Source organism: Ooceraea biroi, chromosome 7, assembly GCF_003672135.1.
Source record: "Ooceraea biroi isolate clonal line C1 chromosome 7, Obir_v5.4, whole genome shotgun sequence".
NCBI lineage: Eukaryota > Metazoa > Arthropoda > Insecta > Hymenoptera > Formicidae > Ooceraea > Ooceraea biroi.
Genome location: NC_039512.1, coordinates 4,435,401 through 4,454,966, shown reverse-complemented (window position 1 = coordinate 4,454,966; position 19,566 = coordinate 4,435,401). Strand labels below are relative to the sequence as shown.

Here is a 19,566-nt window from a genome sequence, read left to right as displayed (position 1 = left end):
TAATCGCATCATATATAATTATATTTTATGAGACATTATATTATAATTTGAGATCATTTAATTTAGAATCTTCTCAGCGAATAGACATAAGACGTACGATAAATGGACGCAGGGTTCATTCATTGATAAGATAATTAAAACTGAAGTACCTTAAGTAAGTAATGAGGTCGCGTCAATACAACGATTTGCATCATATTATCGACACGCAACGTTTATTTTACGCAAATGTGCACCTACCATAATTTATTTATACATCGCCAATGGTGTAGATCACGAGTTCTTTATATGTCTATACCCAACCTTCTCTTGCGAAAGGTCAGAGTTATTTTCTATCCGTGAATTTAGTAAAACGTGTAGAATCCATCAACGATGGGAGCTCTCTGCATATATGCCAAGTCCCGTATCAACAGAACCACGAATCAATTTCGCATATCACCTGCCAATCGGATTCCGCATTACGCGAGAACTTTCAGCTGTGTCAACACTACATTATAACAGAATCAAATCTAATAATTGTTATTATGTATATATATATATATGTATATATAAATATAAATAATATAATATACAATATATATATTATATGTATATATCAACTGTTATAAATAATAATATAATTTCTATTCACGATATATACGCCTCTCTTTTATCTTACATATTATCGTGATAAGTAGCCTACCGTTAGAGTCATCATTTGAACAATACACGTTAACATTCTCGCGCGAGAATAACAAATCGAGGAGTGATATCCACGAACGCTTTTCACGTCGTTACGATCGATTAACGTTTAGTGAATTGAGAGACTGTCATCGAATCGCATTTTATCTCATCTCTTCGGTGTGATAAAAAAATGTTCGTTCTGGTTTAATTCTACCATCCCCGTCAAAGTCACGAGTCCTCCCGCCGTAATTGACTGGTAGACGCGTTTCACAAAATTTTGCCCCGTAACTCTTAGCTTCTATACGCCAACGGGTAAAGTTGCATCTCCTTTCCTGTCGCGAGTCACTGCGACGCGTTTGGCACGAAGAAAATAAATAAAGTATCTATCTTGTTCCACGAGTGAACGTTTATAGGCCGTGCGATTATTCCTCGATTCCCAGAGGAGTTACTTTATGTATAGGGAACGCTTCGGAAGTGAGGCGGTTACCGGCGAGAATGGATACATGCTAAAAAATAGGTGTGTCCCTATATTGTCTATATTCGAGCTACGTACCATCGATAGAATAAGATGAGCTACGGGTACGACAGTGTACGCGAAGAATGACGGTTGTACTTTCAACGAGTTTCCCGATGAGGCTGATAAGATGTACGTGTATATGACTGAAGGATGAGCGTGTAACGAATGTTCTGTCTTCTAGCGTCGCCGAGTACTTTGTACTTACTCCCTGTGCGTACATAATACTTGTCGTCATTAAGAAATTTCGTATCGTTAAACGTCGTCGCTTCTATAATAACTGTGGATACGCTACGTAATTTTGGTTTCGATTAGCGACGTGATTTGACGAGCTCCGCGAGGAGGTTCCCCGAAGATTAGAGAAGTCGAGAATGGCCCCCGCGGGGCACGCCAAGAGGCACGTCACTTTAAAAGATTAACTAAGGTGAATCATATTTTTGGCATTCGTGTGTATCGCTTATCGTAGACTAATTTTATACTGACTAGAAGCATTGATACGTCTTAATTTGGCATAAAGCGTAGTAGAATGAAATTCACGAATAGCGCCCTTCGCTCTAGCAGACGAAGATTTCGAGGCGATTCTACTACGAAACATAGAATAAAGGGAGGGAGAGGCATTTCCCCTTTTTTGGAAATACTACAGAATACATAACTGCTGCGTTTCCTTCAGAGACACTTTTACAACGTATCTTTCCACGACGGCCTTCCATTTTCCATCGCCGTCTCGCATTTTTCCAATTTAACATTAACGCCTTGGCCGGAACGACCGCAATTTATAAATCACCGTTGTAACTCAAAACAATCAACAACTCTTTGTCAGATCATAAATAGCGATAATATCTAACAAAGTACTATCGATCTTTGTCACGATATCTACAATGCTGTAGATAAGAATAAAACTAGAACCACAGATCTACATGACGTGTGATATCTACAGTGCTGTAGAAACTGTTTGTACGATATTACAATATTATTATGATGATAACAACCACGTGTAAAATGAGAGCTCGAGCTAACGTCATAACGCGATGAAACCTACGGGTATCACGTAAACGAGAATAATCGTGCATACTAATACGCGTGCCAAGTAAACTGATATTGGAGACCGTTAATGTAAGTGCAATATAGCGCAACACGTACACATATACACTTTTACTCTATTCTTACTGCAATATATGCGTGAAAAGTTTGCAACAATGTTCCCGCATTTGCGAGGGCGTTTACGATTTCGTTGCCCTAGCCACTCAGACGTACAGACGTCATACAGAGACGTTTCTCGTTTCAGTCGCATCTCTCTTTAAAAAAATACAATCCTTGTACTTGTACATCTATCAATCAAAGATAATAGGCTCCTTGTCAACGAGGCATCCTCCGCTACTCGCGCTGTTTCGCCAAAATCAGCCGTCGAAAATTGCAAAATTGCAAAATTACAAATACATGAAAATAGAATTAAAACAAGAAACGAAGAAAACGAGAGCTCAATCGAAAAAACGTTAAAAGTAAATTGCGATTTAAACTTCTAACTATCATCTCTTAGTAAATATTGCTACCTCAATGATGATATAATTCCGTTATGTCCACAAAAAATCGTTGCGAACTGCTGGGAAAGATGATAGGATCGCTGTAACAACACACATTCGCTACGTATAAACCACATCGAAATCACCCGAGACGTAGCAGCGAAAGAATCGGATCCGAGCAATGCAAATACCTGAGGAGGATCGTAAAGAGACATCGTAAATTCTCACAAAATTCCTCAGGCGCTTCTTCGATTTCCTACAACTCTACGCTGTTCGGCTTCAGACGTTCATGGCGTAGTACACCGTGTTCGGAGCGTTCGTTGGGGTGGGCATGAGACTGGCATTGGGGTCCACATAGGAGTTGGACATCAGCAGGACGTGCGGTGTCGAGCTGGCGGTGCCGGACTGTGGGAAGTCCCGGGGAGGTACGCTGGCGGCACCTTCAGGTACTCCACGTTCCGTCACTGCACATGTGGTAGCAACGCGTGGCAGCTGCATCACCGTTGCTGAGGACACGCTCGCTGACGATACCGGACACGCAAGCGACGTGACGTTGCCCGGCGCAGACTGCGTACCTCCGTTGACACCGAAAGAGGTGCCGACCGACTCAGCCTTGTTGCTGGGTTGCATCCCGGTGCACTTGAGAGAAGTGGCGGTGGCGGTGGACGAGGACGAAGATGACGAGAGCGCGGATGCCGAAGACGACGATGAGGATGACGAAGAAGACGACGATGACGAGGACGATGATGAAAACGACGAGGCGGCCGCGATCGAGATCGACTGCGTCTGCACATCCGGGGCGGCAGCGGCGGCGGCGGCAGCTGCGGCTGCAGTCGCGGCACCGCGCGCTAGGTGCGCCGGGTACAACGGGTAACCATCCTGATTGCCCGCCGGGATGCAACGTGACGGCGCGATCACCGTGTACGAGGATGGTGATTGCTGTGTCGCCACGGGCACACGATAGGATGCCACTTCGCCGTGATGATGCTGATGTTGATGCTGATGATGGTGGAATTGCATGGGATGCATTGCCGTGTGCGGAACCGGGGAGAACGCGACACCAGGCGGCCGAAAGTCTTCAGTCTGATGAGGATGCACGTGCAGATGCAGAGCTTGCTGAGTACCCTGCAACGGCAGGGAGCTCGGGCTGGACGCGGACGTAAGCGGCGGTGGCGGCGGCGGCGGTGGTGGTATGGGCGGAGACGTATTTAAAGCGTTGGAATGCGACGTGACGGAACGATTCGCGTTGTAATAGAGCGCTTGTTGCTGGGTGGTTTTGCTCAGATTACGCGGATACGGGTACCGCTCGATGTGGCTGGCGTAGTTCGGCGAGGAGTGCGGCGGCAGAATACGTTGTATGTTCTGATACGTGGGATCCGACATGCCGCTGTACGGTACGAAATACATGGTGCGATAGCACTTGGTGTTAACGGGCACAGCGCCACTCGGCAGCACGTTGCAGTGATAATTCGCGATCGTCACCGGCGGGTTGCGGCGCTGCATTTTTGATAGACTGTTGGTGTATATTGCGCCCGCGATTTCGTCACCGCCGCCGCCGCCAGCAATGCGTAGCATACGCGTGCTGGACAGCTGTTGCTGCTCCTGGAAGTAGTGATGACCGTTCCTGTGCTCGGTATAAAGATGCGGGGCACCATCCCCTGACGGCGTGCGGACGAATTGTCGCGGGACTGCACTCTCCAAATAGGTCGCATGCTCTGCGATACCCTGGATGTTCGCCGTGGCCGCCGAGCTCTCAGCGATGGTTTGATATATGTCGTCGATTTGCCTCTGCATTGTATTTATCCGATTGATCGTGTTCGTATCTCGCTCGAAGCTTCCTGCCGCGTACGCGTCTGTAGCCATAGAGATTGTCTCCTCCCCGTCGCCGGCTAACAAGGTCTTCCCATCAATCTTCTCGCCATTCGCGTCGTAATAGATCGGCCATATCGATTGCGAGCTGGATCTCTCGTTGAAACTGTTGACTGTACCGGTTCGTGCTCGATGGACGGTCTCGTTTGTAGCTTCGTACTGTTGCTTGATGCCCGTCACCGACGGTCGTCGATTGAAACCGTAATCGTTGAGCTCGTCGTCGTCGTCCTCCTCTTCATTATCCGCTGCTGCGTCGTTCTTCGCGCCTTTATTACCTTCGTAATTCTCATTAGAAGTGTTCACGGCTTTGTCCTCGGAATGGTAACCGTTGATGAACGTGTAACGATCCTCCGTCTCGTTGTAGCGGCGTTTTATCCGCTCCGTCCTCGACTTGTCCTGCTCCACGAACGCGAGCAATTCGTCGGCGTTATTATCACCGATATCAGGCCTACTGCCTATAGGCGTGCACCTTGTCACATCCGGCTGACCAGCATATTTCCTGTCATTCTCACCATTCAACGCCGCCTCTATATCCTCCAAGCTGTACGACGAGTCCGAGTTGTAGTTTATCGACTCACGATTCGAAGATGCTAATATCCTGGACTCGTTTCGATAGTAATCGTCTTGATTGTCAGCGTTGTTGACGGTGACGCAGGAGAGCGGCGCCAGACTCGCCAGCAACTGCCTGCGCACGTCCGAGTTCATCTTCGTCAGCGGATTCTTGGACTGGCATTCCTTGGCGAGGAGATTTCTGCCGCCCGAGCCGATTCCGAGGTCCGGCAGATTTGCCGGTACGTTCTTTTTGTGCGCAAACAGGTCCGTGATCTTCCTATAAGTAGACTGATTCGACGGATTGTCCGTCACCAGCATCGGCATCCCCGTCGTGTTGTGTCCGTACTGCATGTTCGCAGATGCCATCGTGCCCGTGGTCGTTGTCATCGCGGTGGTCGCCGTTAAAGTATTCGATCTCGTCGACACCATCGTTAAAGTGGCAGTGGTTTCCGTCGATGCCGCGTTTGCCGGCAGTGACTCGCACGTAGGCCGTTCCTCGCCAAGCGGCGACGTTCGCATCGAGAGATCACCGCCGTACTTGACCGTACCGTCGCATGTTGCGTTCGTGTTATCGGAGCTGTCCGTCGTGTCCACATTCTCGTCGTCCTGATCGACGCACGTGAGCTGCCTGATGCGCTCCTCCAGGGATAAATTCTTCGGCCGCAGATTCTTCTTGCGTGTTATCGTGTTGTACTTACCGATCAGGCTACGTCGCAGAGTGTTCCGCTCGATTGATCTCTTGATCGAGCCAGATTCGCACTCTGGCGACTCGTACGAGCCACCGTGGTTCGCCGACTTCTTCACCGCGTCGAACAATCGGAGGCTCTCGGCGGTGATCAGGAATTTTTGCGCCTCCTCTTGGGAATGTTCCGGGCAGGTCGTTTTGCCGGCCGGTGCCGGCGGCGGCGAGATGAACTTCGGGTTAGGAAAGAGTTGTCTCACTGCGGAATTCGGTTTCAGGCTGTTGCTGGCGAGGGACACGTTGCCCAGTTTAAAAACGAGGGACAGCTCTTTCGCGTCCTGCTCGCGCGACTGTTCGCCCGGCGCCGTTTGATCGCTGATGCGTTCCGTCTCGTCCGTTGTCTCCCTTTTGTCGTTAGCCAGATTTTTGGCGTTCGCATCAGTGTCATGATTTTCGACGACAATGTCCGAGTCGCTGCACCGCGCGGTGAATTGCGCTGCGTTCTCGTGGACGGCCGTCGGTGCGTCCGTCGCGGCACAAAGCGCCGGATTAAAACCGTTATCCTTTGATGCGTCGCAAACGTTCTTCTCTTTATCCGTTTCCGATCGCCCGAAGCAATCCTTTCGCTCTTCCTCGCTAATTTCCCGCACGATACGTCGCTCCGTCACAGTTGTCATCGTTATTGTTTCCACGAGATAACGATGGTGCAAATCTACGAGCAAAGGTACCGTATACTTAAGTCAAGTAAGAAAAGTAAGATAAGTCACAAGAGCAATTAAACTTTGAATATTCTCGCTGAGTGCGAAATAACGTTTCATTATGTAAAATCACTATCTCCGAAGTCATATGTTGAAAACGCGTAAAATAACTATGTTGGATATAATTTAATGGCTCTACATCGTATACAATTCATTCGAGTTTATTACTTCCTAAAATTTCATTTCTATCCTTTTCGACATAAATAATCATTCATTATATTTTTATATATTAACGAGTAAATATAATTTGTGTTTTATGCAATACAGAAAAAAGGCAATTGTATAAAACTAAATATTATTAAATATCTAGACAAACTGTATGATTAACAATAGAGGAGAATAGTCAGAAAATAATCTTTCTTTGAATTTTACATTTTATCAAGATTATTAAATAAATTAAATTACAATTATTGAAATGTAGATGATGTTTAATATAGCAGATAAATAAATAAAATCTTGTTACAATTTGTCGCGCAATAAGACAAGGTTTTGCGATAACAGTTTCAAATAATTAAATAAAGCTTAGTAAAACAGCATACCAGGAACAGATGTCCGTTGCTTATCCAGTCTTTCTTGTAAATTTCTTTGACAACCATCATGCACCGTATCCTTACTGGTCTGTAAGTCCTGCTCAGTCCCATGATCCTTCGCTTGTGGCTCACATTCTGGAACACAAGAAAAAAATTAAATCCATGTTTATTAATTCACATTTTCACAGTTTTACATAAATAGATAAATATTTTTTCATATTCTTTGATAATAATAATAATATATCCCCATCGTTAATAGAACAAAATTAAGAATACACTTATCTGCGCATTAAAAACTTATTATACGCGTATATCGGTATGATCGGCAAAATAATCTGGTACGTGAAATGTGTGCTATCCAATAACTCACTGGTAACTTTTGGATAATATGTGATTTTAGCCGAGTTCTCTATAGCGTGCTTGAAATCCGTCATTTTAACGGTCGCGAAAGGCGGAGTCGCATCTGATACAAATGCCGTTTCTGTACTGCAGTATCTCATTAAGGCTTGAAAGTGGTAAGGTTGGAAACTTTATCTGTTATCAGGTATGTTGTATCACGTCCCAATAGATACGCACAAGAGATATACAGAGTGTATGAGAAATAGTGTACCCTTCCGCAGTTACATTAAAACCTTCAAGAAGAAAAGATCGTTTTTTTTGCTTAGGGTAAATTTTATCGGATTCCATTTTTCTTCGATATGACTTTTTTTAGTATAATATATATTCGTGTTTAAGTCTTACACTGAAATTCCATGTTGAATAAATTTGATAGAAATATTATTTGCGAAATAAGTTTTAATAGAATTACAGTATTTTCTTTGAAAGGCAATTTCTCGTTTGGTTATTTGTCAAAGTCGAGGAGGAAGAGTTTTGGTGGTTTTCTTGTTAGAACAGTTGTGCCTCAAGTGGTGACCATCGATATTAATGTACTTTCAAAGTCGCACCGCATGTATCGCAGACAATCGACAGTCTCCATAACTTCAGCAGTTCCAAGTCTTGCACGTACACACACACTAAAGATATGCTGACGTGTATTTTCTATTGTCATGGTGCTTTACAATACATATCGCACCTTCAGCTTGCAAGAAAATCAAACTGATTTATCGTACTTAGTACATTCTAAAGTAAAATATTTATCTTGAATATCATTTATATCATAGTTTCACGTGTTTTTAAATACTTACATGAAGCCAAAATATATTATTTTATGTTTCGTTTCGTTTTATAAGTTTTAAAAGTGAACATGTATTCAATAGTGTGAAAATTATATACAAATATCCTGTATACAAAATACTAATTTATTTAAGTCACAACGAATATGATAATGCATTTTAGAACTCGTTTTCTGAAATCTCAGTATACGTTTTTGGACTTGTATCGTTTTAAAACGAAACACAGAGCACGCAACTGCTCGAAAAAAGATCATTATCTTTTATCTTTTTTGTCACTCACCATGGACCGCAACCTGTTGCAAATTTCAAGTACGCAAAATGTAAAATTTAAGTTTTGCAAATTCTAATCTTTCAGGAAATTTTTTTAAATATCAAATTCATTACTAATATGCTATTTCCTAGCGTAAAACGCGAACCGTTTGGCTAGAAATATGCGTTCTTACTGAGTATCGAGGAAGTACCGGAGTTACGCTACGCCGCGCTTCCGGTGAACGTTGATACACGAATAAACCTATATATTTTACATCTACACGCACTGCCAATTTGTGATTGCGTTATCTGAACCTAAACAAATCTCCTAATCGATAAATATGTGGATTATGTTACTACATCGCTATTGAGAATATTATTTAAATTATGTTTCTTCAAGATAGCAGTGTTTGAATGCTGATAAAGGTTACATATAATGCTTTTTAAAAAAAAAACAAGATATGTTATTTACTCTTATTTTATAAAATTAATTATAAAATTAATATTAATATATTGCGCTAGGGTAACACTAAATTATGGAGTAATTATCTTAAATAAATCTTCACAAGCATAGCGAGAAGGGCTTTTCTTTTAAAAAAAAAATTTCTTGGTTCTAAAGAATGCGCATAAAAATACAACCGTGTTCTTAAACGGTTTACGAACCGTGGCTAGACTCATGAAAAACAATACCATTATTATATGCGCATCCTGTGTGAAGGGATATCGTGGGACTGTTCCTCAGTTATGTGTGAGAAAAGAGCTGAGCAACGATGCAATTCCTCTAATTTGCACCTTTCCATTAAAGCTGATAGATTCAACTCTTGATACGTAGAGCATCGTTACTTTCATCATACGTGCTAATGCAACAAAAAGGGTATAAAGTATTAGCATATCCATCTCGTAATTGAGATTTAATAATTTAAATCACAGCGTAACAAACGCATTACACGTTACAAATCCCGAAAAATTATTCCCTTCTCACAAATTATTTTTATGCCTTTAGCGCTGTACCAGTTTTTCATTAAAATAAAACATACGAGTATTATTATTCATATAATCAAATTTCAAAGATAACATGAATATCTGCAATTTATTAAACAGCAATTTTTATCTGAATTCTAGTATCGAATAATACTCTTTTTAAAACAAATAATCGATTCAGAGAGAAACATTTTCGATGAATGTAGTAAAATTAAGGATGCATATACAGCATTTCCAATCTAACAAGCAGTTAATAAATGATTCGCAAATACAGTAGGCATAGAAACATTTGTATAAAATCGCGACTTCTTGTTTTCTATTTGAATTCTATGACAAATATAATATTCCACAATATTCAATAAAAACAAAACAACAGAGTCCTACTTACATTCAAAATGTAAATTCCAATCACAAGTTTGCTCTTTTCTTTCCTACATTGCAAAGGTCCAAAGGAGTAAACGAGATTACCAGGTACGAATCTGTTTTTCGCATCGCCGATGTAATCGCGCAAATAATTGAATATTTACGAGTAGCTACGCTAACAATCGACTCACCCGTTGCCTGTTGCTGATAGTAGTTGCACTCCGTGCACGTTGCGGGCGACGTGCGGCGCTGCTCCGTCTCGTCCTGGTCGTTCGAACACACGTCCTTGTAGCCCTCCGGCGGACTGAGTGTTTCTTGCTGCTGCTGTTGCTTAGGCTGCTGCTGTTGCTGCTGCTGTTGCTGCTGCTCGTGCCGCGGTGGCGGTGGTGGCGGCGGAACCACGGTCCCGTTCTTCTCCTGGGAATCCGTGGCCTCTTTCGGTCGGCGCCTCTTCGCCGCGTCCTCCAAGTCCACGTTCCCTCGTTCGTTCGCGTCCTTTCCTTCTACCGGCGTCGCCGTCGCCGCCACCTCCGCCACCCTCTCCATCTTCCCGTCAATGTTCTCCTCCTCATCCTCCTCCTCGTCCTCTCGCTCTTCCTCCTCGTCCTCTTCCTCCTCGCCGTCATCCACTTCCATTATCCACTCATCCCCCTCCTCGTCCTCTTCCGTTTGGTCTTCGCGACCCTGCTGCGGATTTTTCCCGCGGCCGCCACCACCGCCACCGCCATCGCCACCGCTGCCACGATGATCTCGCACCGCGTTCTCGCACAGCGCCTGCTCTACCCCCCTCGCCATCTCGCCATACCTGCCGTTGCCGGTGCCGATGCCAAAATGCAGGTTCAACTCCGCCCGGCACTCCTTGCAATTGCCGAGCCGCATGAACTCGTGCTCCTGGTAGCAGCAATCGCAATCCTCCTCGTAATCGGCGCAGCACTCCTCCTTGATCAGTATAATGTAGTCCGCTGCGAAGAACTCGTTCAGCTTTTCGTTGATCACCACGCGATGCTTCTGGGACTTTGCCTTCGTCTGGCCCGGCTTCTTCAGCAGCGACTTGAGCGTCTTCGTCGCCGCCGGTTCCGCCGGATGTTTGTTTCCGTGTTCCTTCATTGTCGGGGTTTCTCTCGGCTTTCTTCTTCTACCTCAATCTCTCGCTTTCTTTCTTTCTCTTTCCCTTTCAATATATATATATATATATACGTATATATCCTCCCTCTCTTTCTTTCTTATTTCTATTCACTCTCCGTGTTATTTACTGTACACCGACATGTCATATCTCTCTCTCTATTGTGTACCTCTCCGCGGTCCTTACAGGGCTCACCGCAGGACAGCACGGCGAATACTATTCTCTTTTTCCCCACTGTCTCCCCCTCCGCCAGGCCGTCTCTCTTTCACCTCGCTATCCGTCCTCGCCACCTGTGCTACGGCTTCCTACGTGCCCCTCTCGCACGCCCGTTCCCACGGCAGCGGCACGCATACACTTTCTCGTGCGGCTAGCGATATCCACCTGTCTATATGCCGCCGTTATCGTTCATTGTCCGGCAACCCCGTGGTGGTCGCGCATCGCTCGCGCGGCCATTGACGTTCGCGCACGCGAACGCGTCCGCATCCGTACATTTGCGTATCACACACGGTGGTACGCGCTAAGGAACACGCGGAATCGTTGGCCGCCGCGTTAAGTGATCCTGCCGTCGAATGGTCGCAGCATCCCTCTCTCTTCTTCGGTGGGGGCGGAGGTGATCGATGAACGTCCACGGCGATCACATGCTTTCAGCTTTTCCCCGACTGCAACCGCAGCAACGAGCGCCGATCCACCGACGCCGACGTCTGACGATGACACCGTCGTCGTGGGTGCACGTGCTTCCTGGTGGACGACGCGCGTTACGCTCCCGCGTACGTTGCGTGCGCGAGGAAGTCAGCCCGGCGAAGGACGTGCGCGTATCGATCGTCGCGCGCTCGGGCTTTTCTTCATTTCGCGGATAATCGCGGACGCTCGCGTTCCGTCGATGTCGGCGTCCCTCTCGGTGGCGAACGATTACTCGCGAGGGAACCGACTACCTTGGCGTCGGTATCTCAAGGTTACTACAATACGCTGCTGCGCGGCCACGACGTTCCATTGAGACGATGATCGCGCATCGCGTACGTACGATGAGGTGCGTAAGATATCTCGCGAAAGTAATCTTGCAAAAATGCCGGACGAGTGAAACGCGCTCCGAACACCGAGCGCGGCGGTTCACCGTCGCTCTCGCGGATCTCCGCGACGGCGAAGCGAAACGTCGCGCGGATTCCCACCGAGTCCACGGTCGCTGTCACTCGCAATTATCTCCGAGTCCCTCTCTCTCGCTCTCTCCTCCCTCGTCCCTCTCTCTCTCTCTCTCTCTTTCTCCTTCTCGCGAGTCCCCGTTTCGCACCTTTCACGAGCGATCGTAACGTGCGCGCGTAAGCGCACGTCTCTCTCTCTTGCCCTCGCGCGCGACGTCCCAGTTTATCGATTTCGCGTGACGAATGCCGAGAGAAGACCGCCGCCGACGCACGCGACGCGATTCCTCGGTCGATCCGTCGCTGTTCGCGACCGTCCTCGGCACTGTGCAATTTCGACCGCTCCGGAATTCCCTCCGCGATCACACCGGAATCACGAGCGGGTGGAACGCGACCTCATCAGTGGGACGACCGCGAGCTCTTGTCTTGGCCATCGTTTCCGTCGTCGACGTCCTCCTCCAACGTCGTTGTATTCCCTCGGGAAATCGCTGGTCACACGACGGGCTAAAGATGGGACGATCCACAGAATCACGGTCGCGAGAATCAGTGAAACGGAGCAGCCTCGCTCGCTCCGGCCGCACGAGTTGCGCTCCTCCTGCGAGCGACGTCCGTCAGCGAACGTGTCGTCCGTGACGCGCCGACCGAGACTGCCGCCGCCGTCGCCGCCACCACCACCGCCGCCGCCGCCACCGTCGTCGTCGTGCTGCTTATACCCCCGCTAACTGGCAGCAACGACTTTCCATTCCAGCGATGGCTGCAAGTCGTTGCTGGTAGCTCGTGAATCCATGGTCTTGTCGATGCGTGCTGCATGGCATGCGGCTTGAAATAGGTCGGAAATGTCGACCAAGAGCGAGAGGGAGAGGGAGAGGAAACGCTAAACGCTCCGCGCGATTCACATTCCGCCAATTTTCCCTTGACCGTCCTTCATATATATAATAAAAAGGAGGCATCACCTTTCACGTCCACGCGTGGAAACCAACGATTCGCGAATTCCATTATGCGGACCCTTGTCATTTCTGTTAGGGGTGGACCCTACACCGCTGCAGACCTTTGTAGGCACTTCCCTGCGAAAAATGTCAAATGTTACGTTCCTGACCTTAAAGGTTGCAGGACATCTCGCAATATAAGGGTCTCCGGGATCGACATATCTCTCCCCGTATAATTCTTGTTTTCTCAGCCCTTACAAAACTAAATACGTACATTTTACATAATACATAATAATCACGCAATTGAGAAAATAATTCGCGTATATGAATTTAAAAAGATTCTATTTCAAAATATATTAGATTCTTGAATTAGAAAGTTTTCTATATTTCTTTTCTATATTTATTATTCTGTTTTTGTATTTTCGCTTATACAGTTACACGCAAGTTTACGTATCATCTTATATTTTTGCATTAATGATTTAATATATATGTTTATTGTAGAATTTTTACCTCTTTCCGCATATTTTTAAGTGTTATAATTATCCACTTGTTGTAATTATCCTAATTAAGTTATCCTATAATTATACTATAACTATAATTCACTATAATTATATCTTATATTCTGCATAAGTCTAATTATCATATATTATGTTATGTTGCATGATTATTTATAAACCACGCACACACACACACACACACACACACACACACACACACACATATAGAGTTGTAAAACACTTCAAAACATTTGTTCTCAACTTAAAACTTCCATACTTTTCCATACATTCCATTGGACAACGTATTCCATGTTTTTCCTGTTTAGTCTATAATATATCGTTAGTAATAGGATGCAGAGTTGCGTAACAATCCTTACTCAGCACGGTTTCAGGAATCATTCCTTGCAATTATTACATAAAATCAGAAATAATCCTACGTGTAATATCTCTGAGAACAAAGCATTGCTATTTGCATTATTAAATTTGCATTTGCATTATTAAATTTCTATTTATTACTGGCTCTAACAATCGCATATGATTTATATGATCCACATTATATATATATATATATATATATATATATATATATATATATATATAAAAGTTCTCGTTCGTAAAAGCGATATTATTTTCTCGGCTTTTATACCGGACAAATGAGAAAACGGCTATAACAATTGTCTAGATAAATTGTAGAATGTCCGTGTTAGCTTGTGAATTCTACACAAAAGATCCAGTATGCATGCTCCAATTAACTCGGTTTACGTTGCGCGGTCACCTCAATTGGATTATGTCATCTAGGAGAGAAAAAAATTATACTTGCATGTATGTAGTGGTATCCGCAACGAGATCCCATAGAATCACTTATATTCATTGCATCGAACTCACGTATCCGATAATAATGTACGAATCGATACCACAGTCATCTTTATGACAAACGTAAATTAATTACACGTTGTAGTGATCCTTACAGAATGAAAAAGAAATTTACCCATCTTTAAAAGCAATTTCTATTAAAAAAAAGGTTCACATTATGAATTTTTAGAAATATCATACATATTAAATAACTCAGAATTTTTCAGTATCTTTAGCAAAAAACGACACCGTTTTTTGCTAAAGTGGCACCTTTACTTACTTTTACGTGTTTGTGAAACGTTTTTGTCCAACTGCACATCGCTTTAAAAGATATAATGAAGTAATTTGTATTTATTTCAGTATCGGGGATATAAACAGATGAGTTATCGTATTTTAAATTATCTTTATTCTTATAAATCTAGAATCAAAAGTGACTTTCTTCCTCTCTCTCTCAAATATCAATGTATACAAAAAACTCATCTTTCAGTTATGATAGAAACGTATAAATATCCTTCTTGGCAAATAATACACGCACTCACGCACGCGCGCACATCTTATAATATTCTTATAAGAATTTTCGGACACTTATACATTACCTGCTAAATTTAATTTTTAATTCATACTTTATACGCAGTATGATTATAGTACGAATTACCATTAACTTATCTCATTAATCCAACTTATTTTAGCATCCCTAAACAAAATAAATTTCTTTACATATCCAAAAAATTCATTTACTTAAGAGTTTTTTATTATTACCTTGTGAACATATTTAATCTCCGTCCGAAATCACATTTGCTTACGAGTGATAAGCCGACGTACAAAATCTATGGCAGACTGTAATACAATATTTAACTCGATAGAAACGAGAATATTTACAATAACACAAAACTGAGTAGAAATAATAATCGAATAAATCTAAATTTATTTAAATGATCTTGTATAGACAAAATGCATCGGCCAATAAAAATCTGCGGTTCCATGCTCGATCTGTGGACTTTTACCTGATACCAAAACATTCCGCATTTTTTTAGGCTATTGTTTAGTTTTCAATGTAGAAAATACAATCATTAAACAAATTTATCCAATCCTGATATTTTCTATTGTATCTTTAGTGTAACGTATTTTGTACAAGTTATCGAAATAATAGTTATTTGTATTTTATAAGAATTTTCATATAAGGAACCTTACACATAACTAAATCGTACGGGACTATAACTAAAGAATTCAGTTGCGCAATACATAGGACATACATTAAACTAATCAAAAATATATATTAACATAATTATTTGTTTTAATGATAACATATCGATATGGCCACCAAAACAGTTTTACAGATCTTATAAAATATAATTATGTATAGAGACACGCGCTCGTGCAGTGCTTCTGCACATGATCCCACAATAGAGAGAATTTTTTCTTTCCTCCTTGTTTCAGAGACTATATAATAGCAATGTTGTATGTTGTATAATATTCTATCATAATTCTCATTTAATCGCTTTCCGTGAGCTGAAACGCAAAACTCACTGGCTCGTTGAACAATTAAATCTATTAAATTGATAGATAATCTAATATTTGCACTTGTAGCGAGTGTGGGAATATATATATATTAGGTATTGATTTTAAGAGTCCGGAACGTTAAGAGGCGAGTATTGGTTCTCACCTATAAAAATGTAAAAAACTTTTAATTAGCATGTGCACAAAATACGTCGTAAAATATGAGAGTCAATAGCATTACACTTGCATATACGTGCATGTCGTATCATAATTTATATAAAATAATAAGTTATATAAAGTAAACTTTCCTTTCGAATACATGAAACGATTTGTTTGTACATTATTGATAGAATGTAAAAATTGTTGATGGAATGAAATTATTTATTTGCTTAGAAAAACGAGTTCAGTATTTTTCTTTTCTTTTCTTTCCAGACAATCCACACATTTGATCGTTGGAGTGCAAATACAGAGACGCGCGGAATGATGTGATATGCTGGTGTAACATTCATTACACAAGGCAAATTGATAATATTTAATAATTACAATTATAATTTTACAATTATAAAATTTACGTAATGCCAATACAGGTAAAGATTGCTTCGTATCCACGTACATGCCGTCAATGTTAAAAAATACTTATTATATGCCTTAGGATTTAACAATCATCACTGTAAAACCTTTCGCATGCAGTGTGTATGAGAAAACTTACAGTCTTAGTCACTGTAGAACTAACATTCTTTTTATAAAAAAAAACCAAACACCTCCTACAAAATGGTACACCTTCTTCTTCTGACAGGTTCCGGAGGCTCCAAAGCCGCTAATATTGCCTCATCAAATACATTCTTAAGTCCTTTCTGAAATTAATAACTTGCATTATACAAATTATTCAGTTTTATAGACAATAAGAAAATGATTATTCTGTTCGATACTAAAAGATTTAATATTTATTAATATTTATGAAATTACGAACTATATTTATCAAATTAAATAAAATAAATAACGTGAAAAAGAGGAGTATCATACCTGTGTAAGAGCGCTACATTCGACATATTTTACAGCTTTTAATTCCTTAGCAAGCTTCTCTCCTTGTTCACCGGAAATTGCTTTTTGCTTGTTCTTCGCAAGCTTTTCGATCGTCGCCGCATCGTCTCGTAAATCAATTTGCGTACCGACCAACAAAAACGGCGTTTTTTGACAGTGATGCGTTATTTCTGGTACCCACTGTTAATACATTAAAATATGCAAAATAAGACACAGTTAGTAATATCGTTTTAGATTAACAAGTTTGTCGCTAGCAACTACTCAGTAATGTCTAATGAATCTAATTTTTCGACAGATGTAATAAATGTTTCATACATGGTAATGATTGATTTTTCATACCTTTTCTTTAACGTTTTCGAACGATGACGGCGATACAACTGAGAAGCACACAAGAAATACATCAGTTTGTGGGTAACTTAATGGACGCAGACGATCGTAGTCTTCCTGACCTGTAAAATATTTCAAAGCATAAGTAAAATGTTACCAATATAAATTTGCTTTATTGTCAATGTACAACATGGAATTTAATATTAAATTCGATAGTTTAAAATAATTTGTTTTTAATACTGTTATACACTATACACATATTAATAATACTATTTACCAGCTGTATCAAATAATCCTAATGTATATGGTTCACCGCCAATCATAACAGTGACTGCATAATTGTCAAATACTGTTGGAACATATTCCGATGGAAATTTATTTGTGGTGTAGGAGATTAATAAACAAGTTTTACCAACTGCCCCGTCTCCCACTACAACACACTTTATTGTCTGCATTTTCAATTCTTCCAAATGCTGTCTGTAAAGGAAAGAAAGCAAGCAGAAATTTTATTAGTTTTTTATCTCTTAATTCTTAAAAATTAGAATATAATAGCTATTAATTTGTTTTTGATAGTCTTTTGGTAAAGATATATAACATAAATAAACATAATATTATCAACGTACAAAACGCGTATTATATTACTAATTATAATATTTTAAAAATAATAATTATGATATTTATTAGCGACTTGTATTAATTGTAAAATAACGCTTGTACTATCACTAATATGGATCAAAATATGAGTAAATCTCATAGGAATAAAAATACGATATTTACTCAATCTTCTAATTAAACGTAGCAAAAATAAAATTATTTGATTATACCAAATTTTATAACAAATTGTTATAACTTATTTATCTCTTATTTATATCTTAAAGATTCTTTAAGTAGCAATTAAGATACGATTATTATTACGGTGCATATTTCTACGACTTATTATATATGAACTAAACTATCATTTCAATCCTATTCTTCTCAACAACTGACAGTGATGGGAATGCGCTCTTCACGTATCATTCTTAATAATCTTATCTTACTCTTAACAGATATATTTTTAACAGATTGAATTCAACGGAAGATCGCACAAATAAGATTCAACATCAGCCGGTCGACGTGATTCTACCTCACGAAGGCAAATCTCTCAAACTGGAGCCGAAACCGCAGTTGCAGCTCGCAGTGCCGCACGGATCACGGATACCGGCAGAAACAAACGTTCAGATAAGCGCGCGATCAATTATCTGATTGCGCATGGAGCAACTGGACGGAACCGCCGAGTGACAGATTATTGCGTGCGAAGCTCTTTCGCGCGCGATAATACCGCTGCAAGTTGCAGTTTCACTGACTCGCGATCGGCGAAAGGCCGACGTGCGGACACGCTCGCTCGGCTGTTTCGCCGACTTTCTTGAAAACTTGAGCGCGGCTCAACAACTCGACGGCACGGAGCTCCGCGCGTTTATGCGCGCGGCCGAACGCGAGAGATCGTAAATTCGCGACTAGAAGCAGACGCGACCGGGAAGCCGTCCGCGAAGTGGCACACGGGCACCCTGGAGAATTATTGTTTTTGGAGTCGCCATTTTGAGCATTATGTCAAATACACCTCTCCATACGGCGAGATCGCGCGGCGGCAGCGACGCGCGACGCACGCAGAATCGAATTTCCCGACGGCGGCCGTGTATCAGCGACGAGCCAAAGCGCGGCCAAAGCAGATGTGCAAAATTTAAGTTAAACACTCACACGCAACTGGGCGTCGACACTGGACACTTTATCGTCACGGAGCACGTAGCTTCACTAGATGAGTAGTGACTCGAGTGAACCCTGCGACCACTTCACAGTGCGGTCGCAATCCTCTTCTGCTCCGCTCATACGTTCAGGCTGCGGTTCAGCATGATGCGGCGCGTTGATTGGCTGAATTCAGCAAAGAGAGATGAAGCTTACTGGACGACTGAAGACGAGCTGAAAATAATTCAGAAAAAATATCGAGCAGATATTTTTAATGGTTTAAAAGCATTGTTAATGTACTGTAATGATTTTTCTCTGTCGAAGCCAGTCATTTTAAGAACTGCAGTTTGTAAAATCAATTTACAAGTCTCTTGATATGTTTGATTTTTTCTCCGATAGGGGTTTTCTGATTGTACGAGAAGATTGCCAACGCTCCTCGAGTCTACGTCACTCTTACACCGTGTTTGTGCACCATTTGTAAACAATCGTGGATGCGTGAAGTCTTGCAGTGAAATGTCAAGCCGCAATTGCATCTTGGCGCTTCCGTTATGCTGTATATCGCGATAAATTTACTGACGGTTTGAATGACGAAGAATTAAAC

At 42.2% G+C, this 19,566-nt stretch overlaps 2 protein-coding genes and 1 long non-coding RNA gene across 6 annotated transcripts; all 3 read right to left on the bottom strand.

Moving 5' to 3' along the window:
- Positions 1-661: 661 nt before the first annotated feature.
- On the bottom strand, positions 662-12,768 carry LOC105277542. Its single transcript, XM_011335956.2, has 3 exons — positions 10,042-12,768; positions 7,095-7,220; positions 662-6,509 (listed from the first exon to the last, which is right to left on the bottom strand). The coding sequence occupies exons 1-3, from the start codon at positions 10,955-10,957 to the stop codon at positions 2,974-2,976; spliced, it is 4,578 nt and encodes a 1,525-aa protein (XP_011334258.1). The 5' UTR covers positions 10,958-12,768; the 3' UTR covers positions 662-2,973.
- LOC105277541 lies at positions 7,746-10,035 on the bottom strand. Its single transcript, XR_893642.3, has 2 exons — positions 9,876-10,035; positions 7,746-9,363 (listed from the first exon to the last, which is right to left on the bottom strand). It is a non-coding gene; the product is annotated as an uncharacterized LOC105277541 (long non-coding RNA).
- Positions 12,769-14,767: 1,999 nt separating the features above from the next.
- On the bottom strand, positions 14,768-19,098 carry LOC105277549 (cdc42 homolog). 4 transcript variants are annotated; one of them, XR_893644.3, is made up of 6 exons: positions 18,844-18,962; positions 17,524-17,723; positions 17,259-17,368; positions 16,902-17,099; positions 16,588-16,732; positions 14,768-16,044 (listed from the first exon to the last, which is right to left on the bottom strand). XR_893644.3 is itself a non-coding variant. In XM_011335965.3 (5 exons), the coding sequence occupies exons 1-5, from the start codon at positions 18,849-18,851 to the stop codon at positions 16,643-16,645; spliced, it is 606 nt and encodes a 201-aa protein (XP_011334267.1). In that variant the 5' UTR covers positions 18,852-18,961; the 3' UTR covers positions 14,769-16,642. The 4 variants fall into 4 exon arrangements, 3 of the variants coding, with proteins under 3 accessions (XP_011334267.1, XP_011334269.1, XP_011334268.1); XM_011335965.3 differs by having other exon boundaries at positions 14,769-16,732; positions 18,844-18,961; XM_011335967.3 differs by lacking the exon at positions 18,844-18,962 and adding an exon at positions 18,370-18,811 and having other exon boundaries at positions 14,769-16,732.
- Between the last annotated feature and the right edge of the window lie 468 nt (positions 19,099-19,566).

Excerpts from the sequence above, each read along its gene's own strand:
- LOC105277542 (XM_011335956.2), bottom strand. The coding sequence starts at position 10,957 with ATGAAGGAACACGGAAACAAACATCCGGCGGAACCGGCGGCGACGAAG. Across the intron at positions 7,221-10,041 it reads CTATCAGCAACAGGCAACGG|AATGTGAGCCACAAGCGAAG; the intron begins GTGAGTCGATTG and ends CTTGTGTTCCAG. Across the intron at positions 6,510-7,094 it reads GCAACGGACATCTGTTCCTG|ATTTGCACCATCGTTATCTC; the intron begins GTATGCTGTTTT and ends CTTTGCTCGTAG.
- LOC105277549 (XM_011335965.3), bottom strand. Across the intron at positions 17,369-17,523 it reads AGGATTATTTGATACAGCTG|GTCAGGAAGACTACGATCGT; the intron begins GTAAATAGTATT and ends AATATTTTACAG. Across the intron at positions 17,100-17,258 it reads TCGAAAACGTTAAAGAAAAG|TGGGTACCAGAAATAACGCA; the intron begins GTATGAAAAATC and ends ATGTATTAACAG.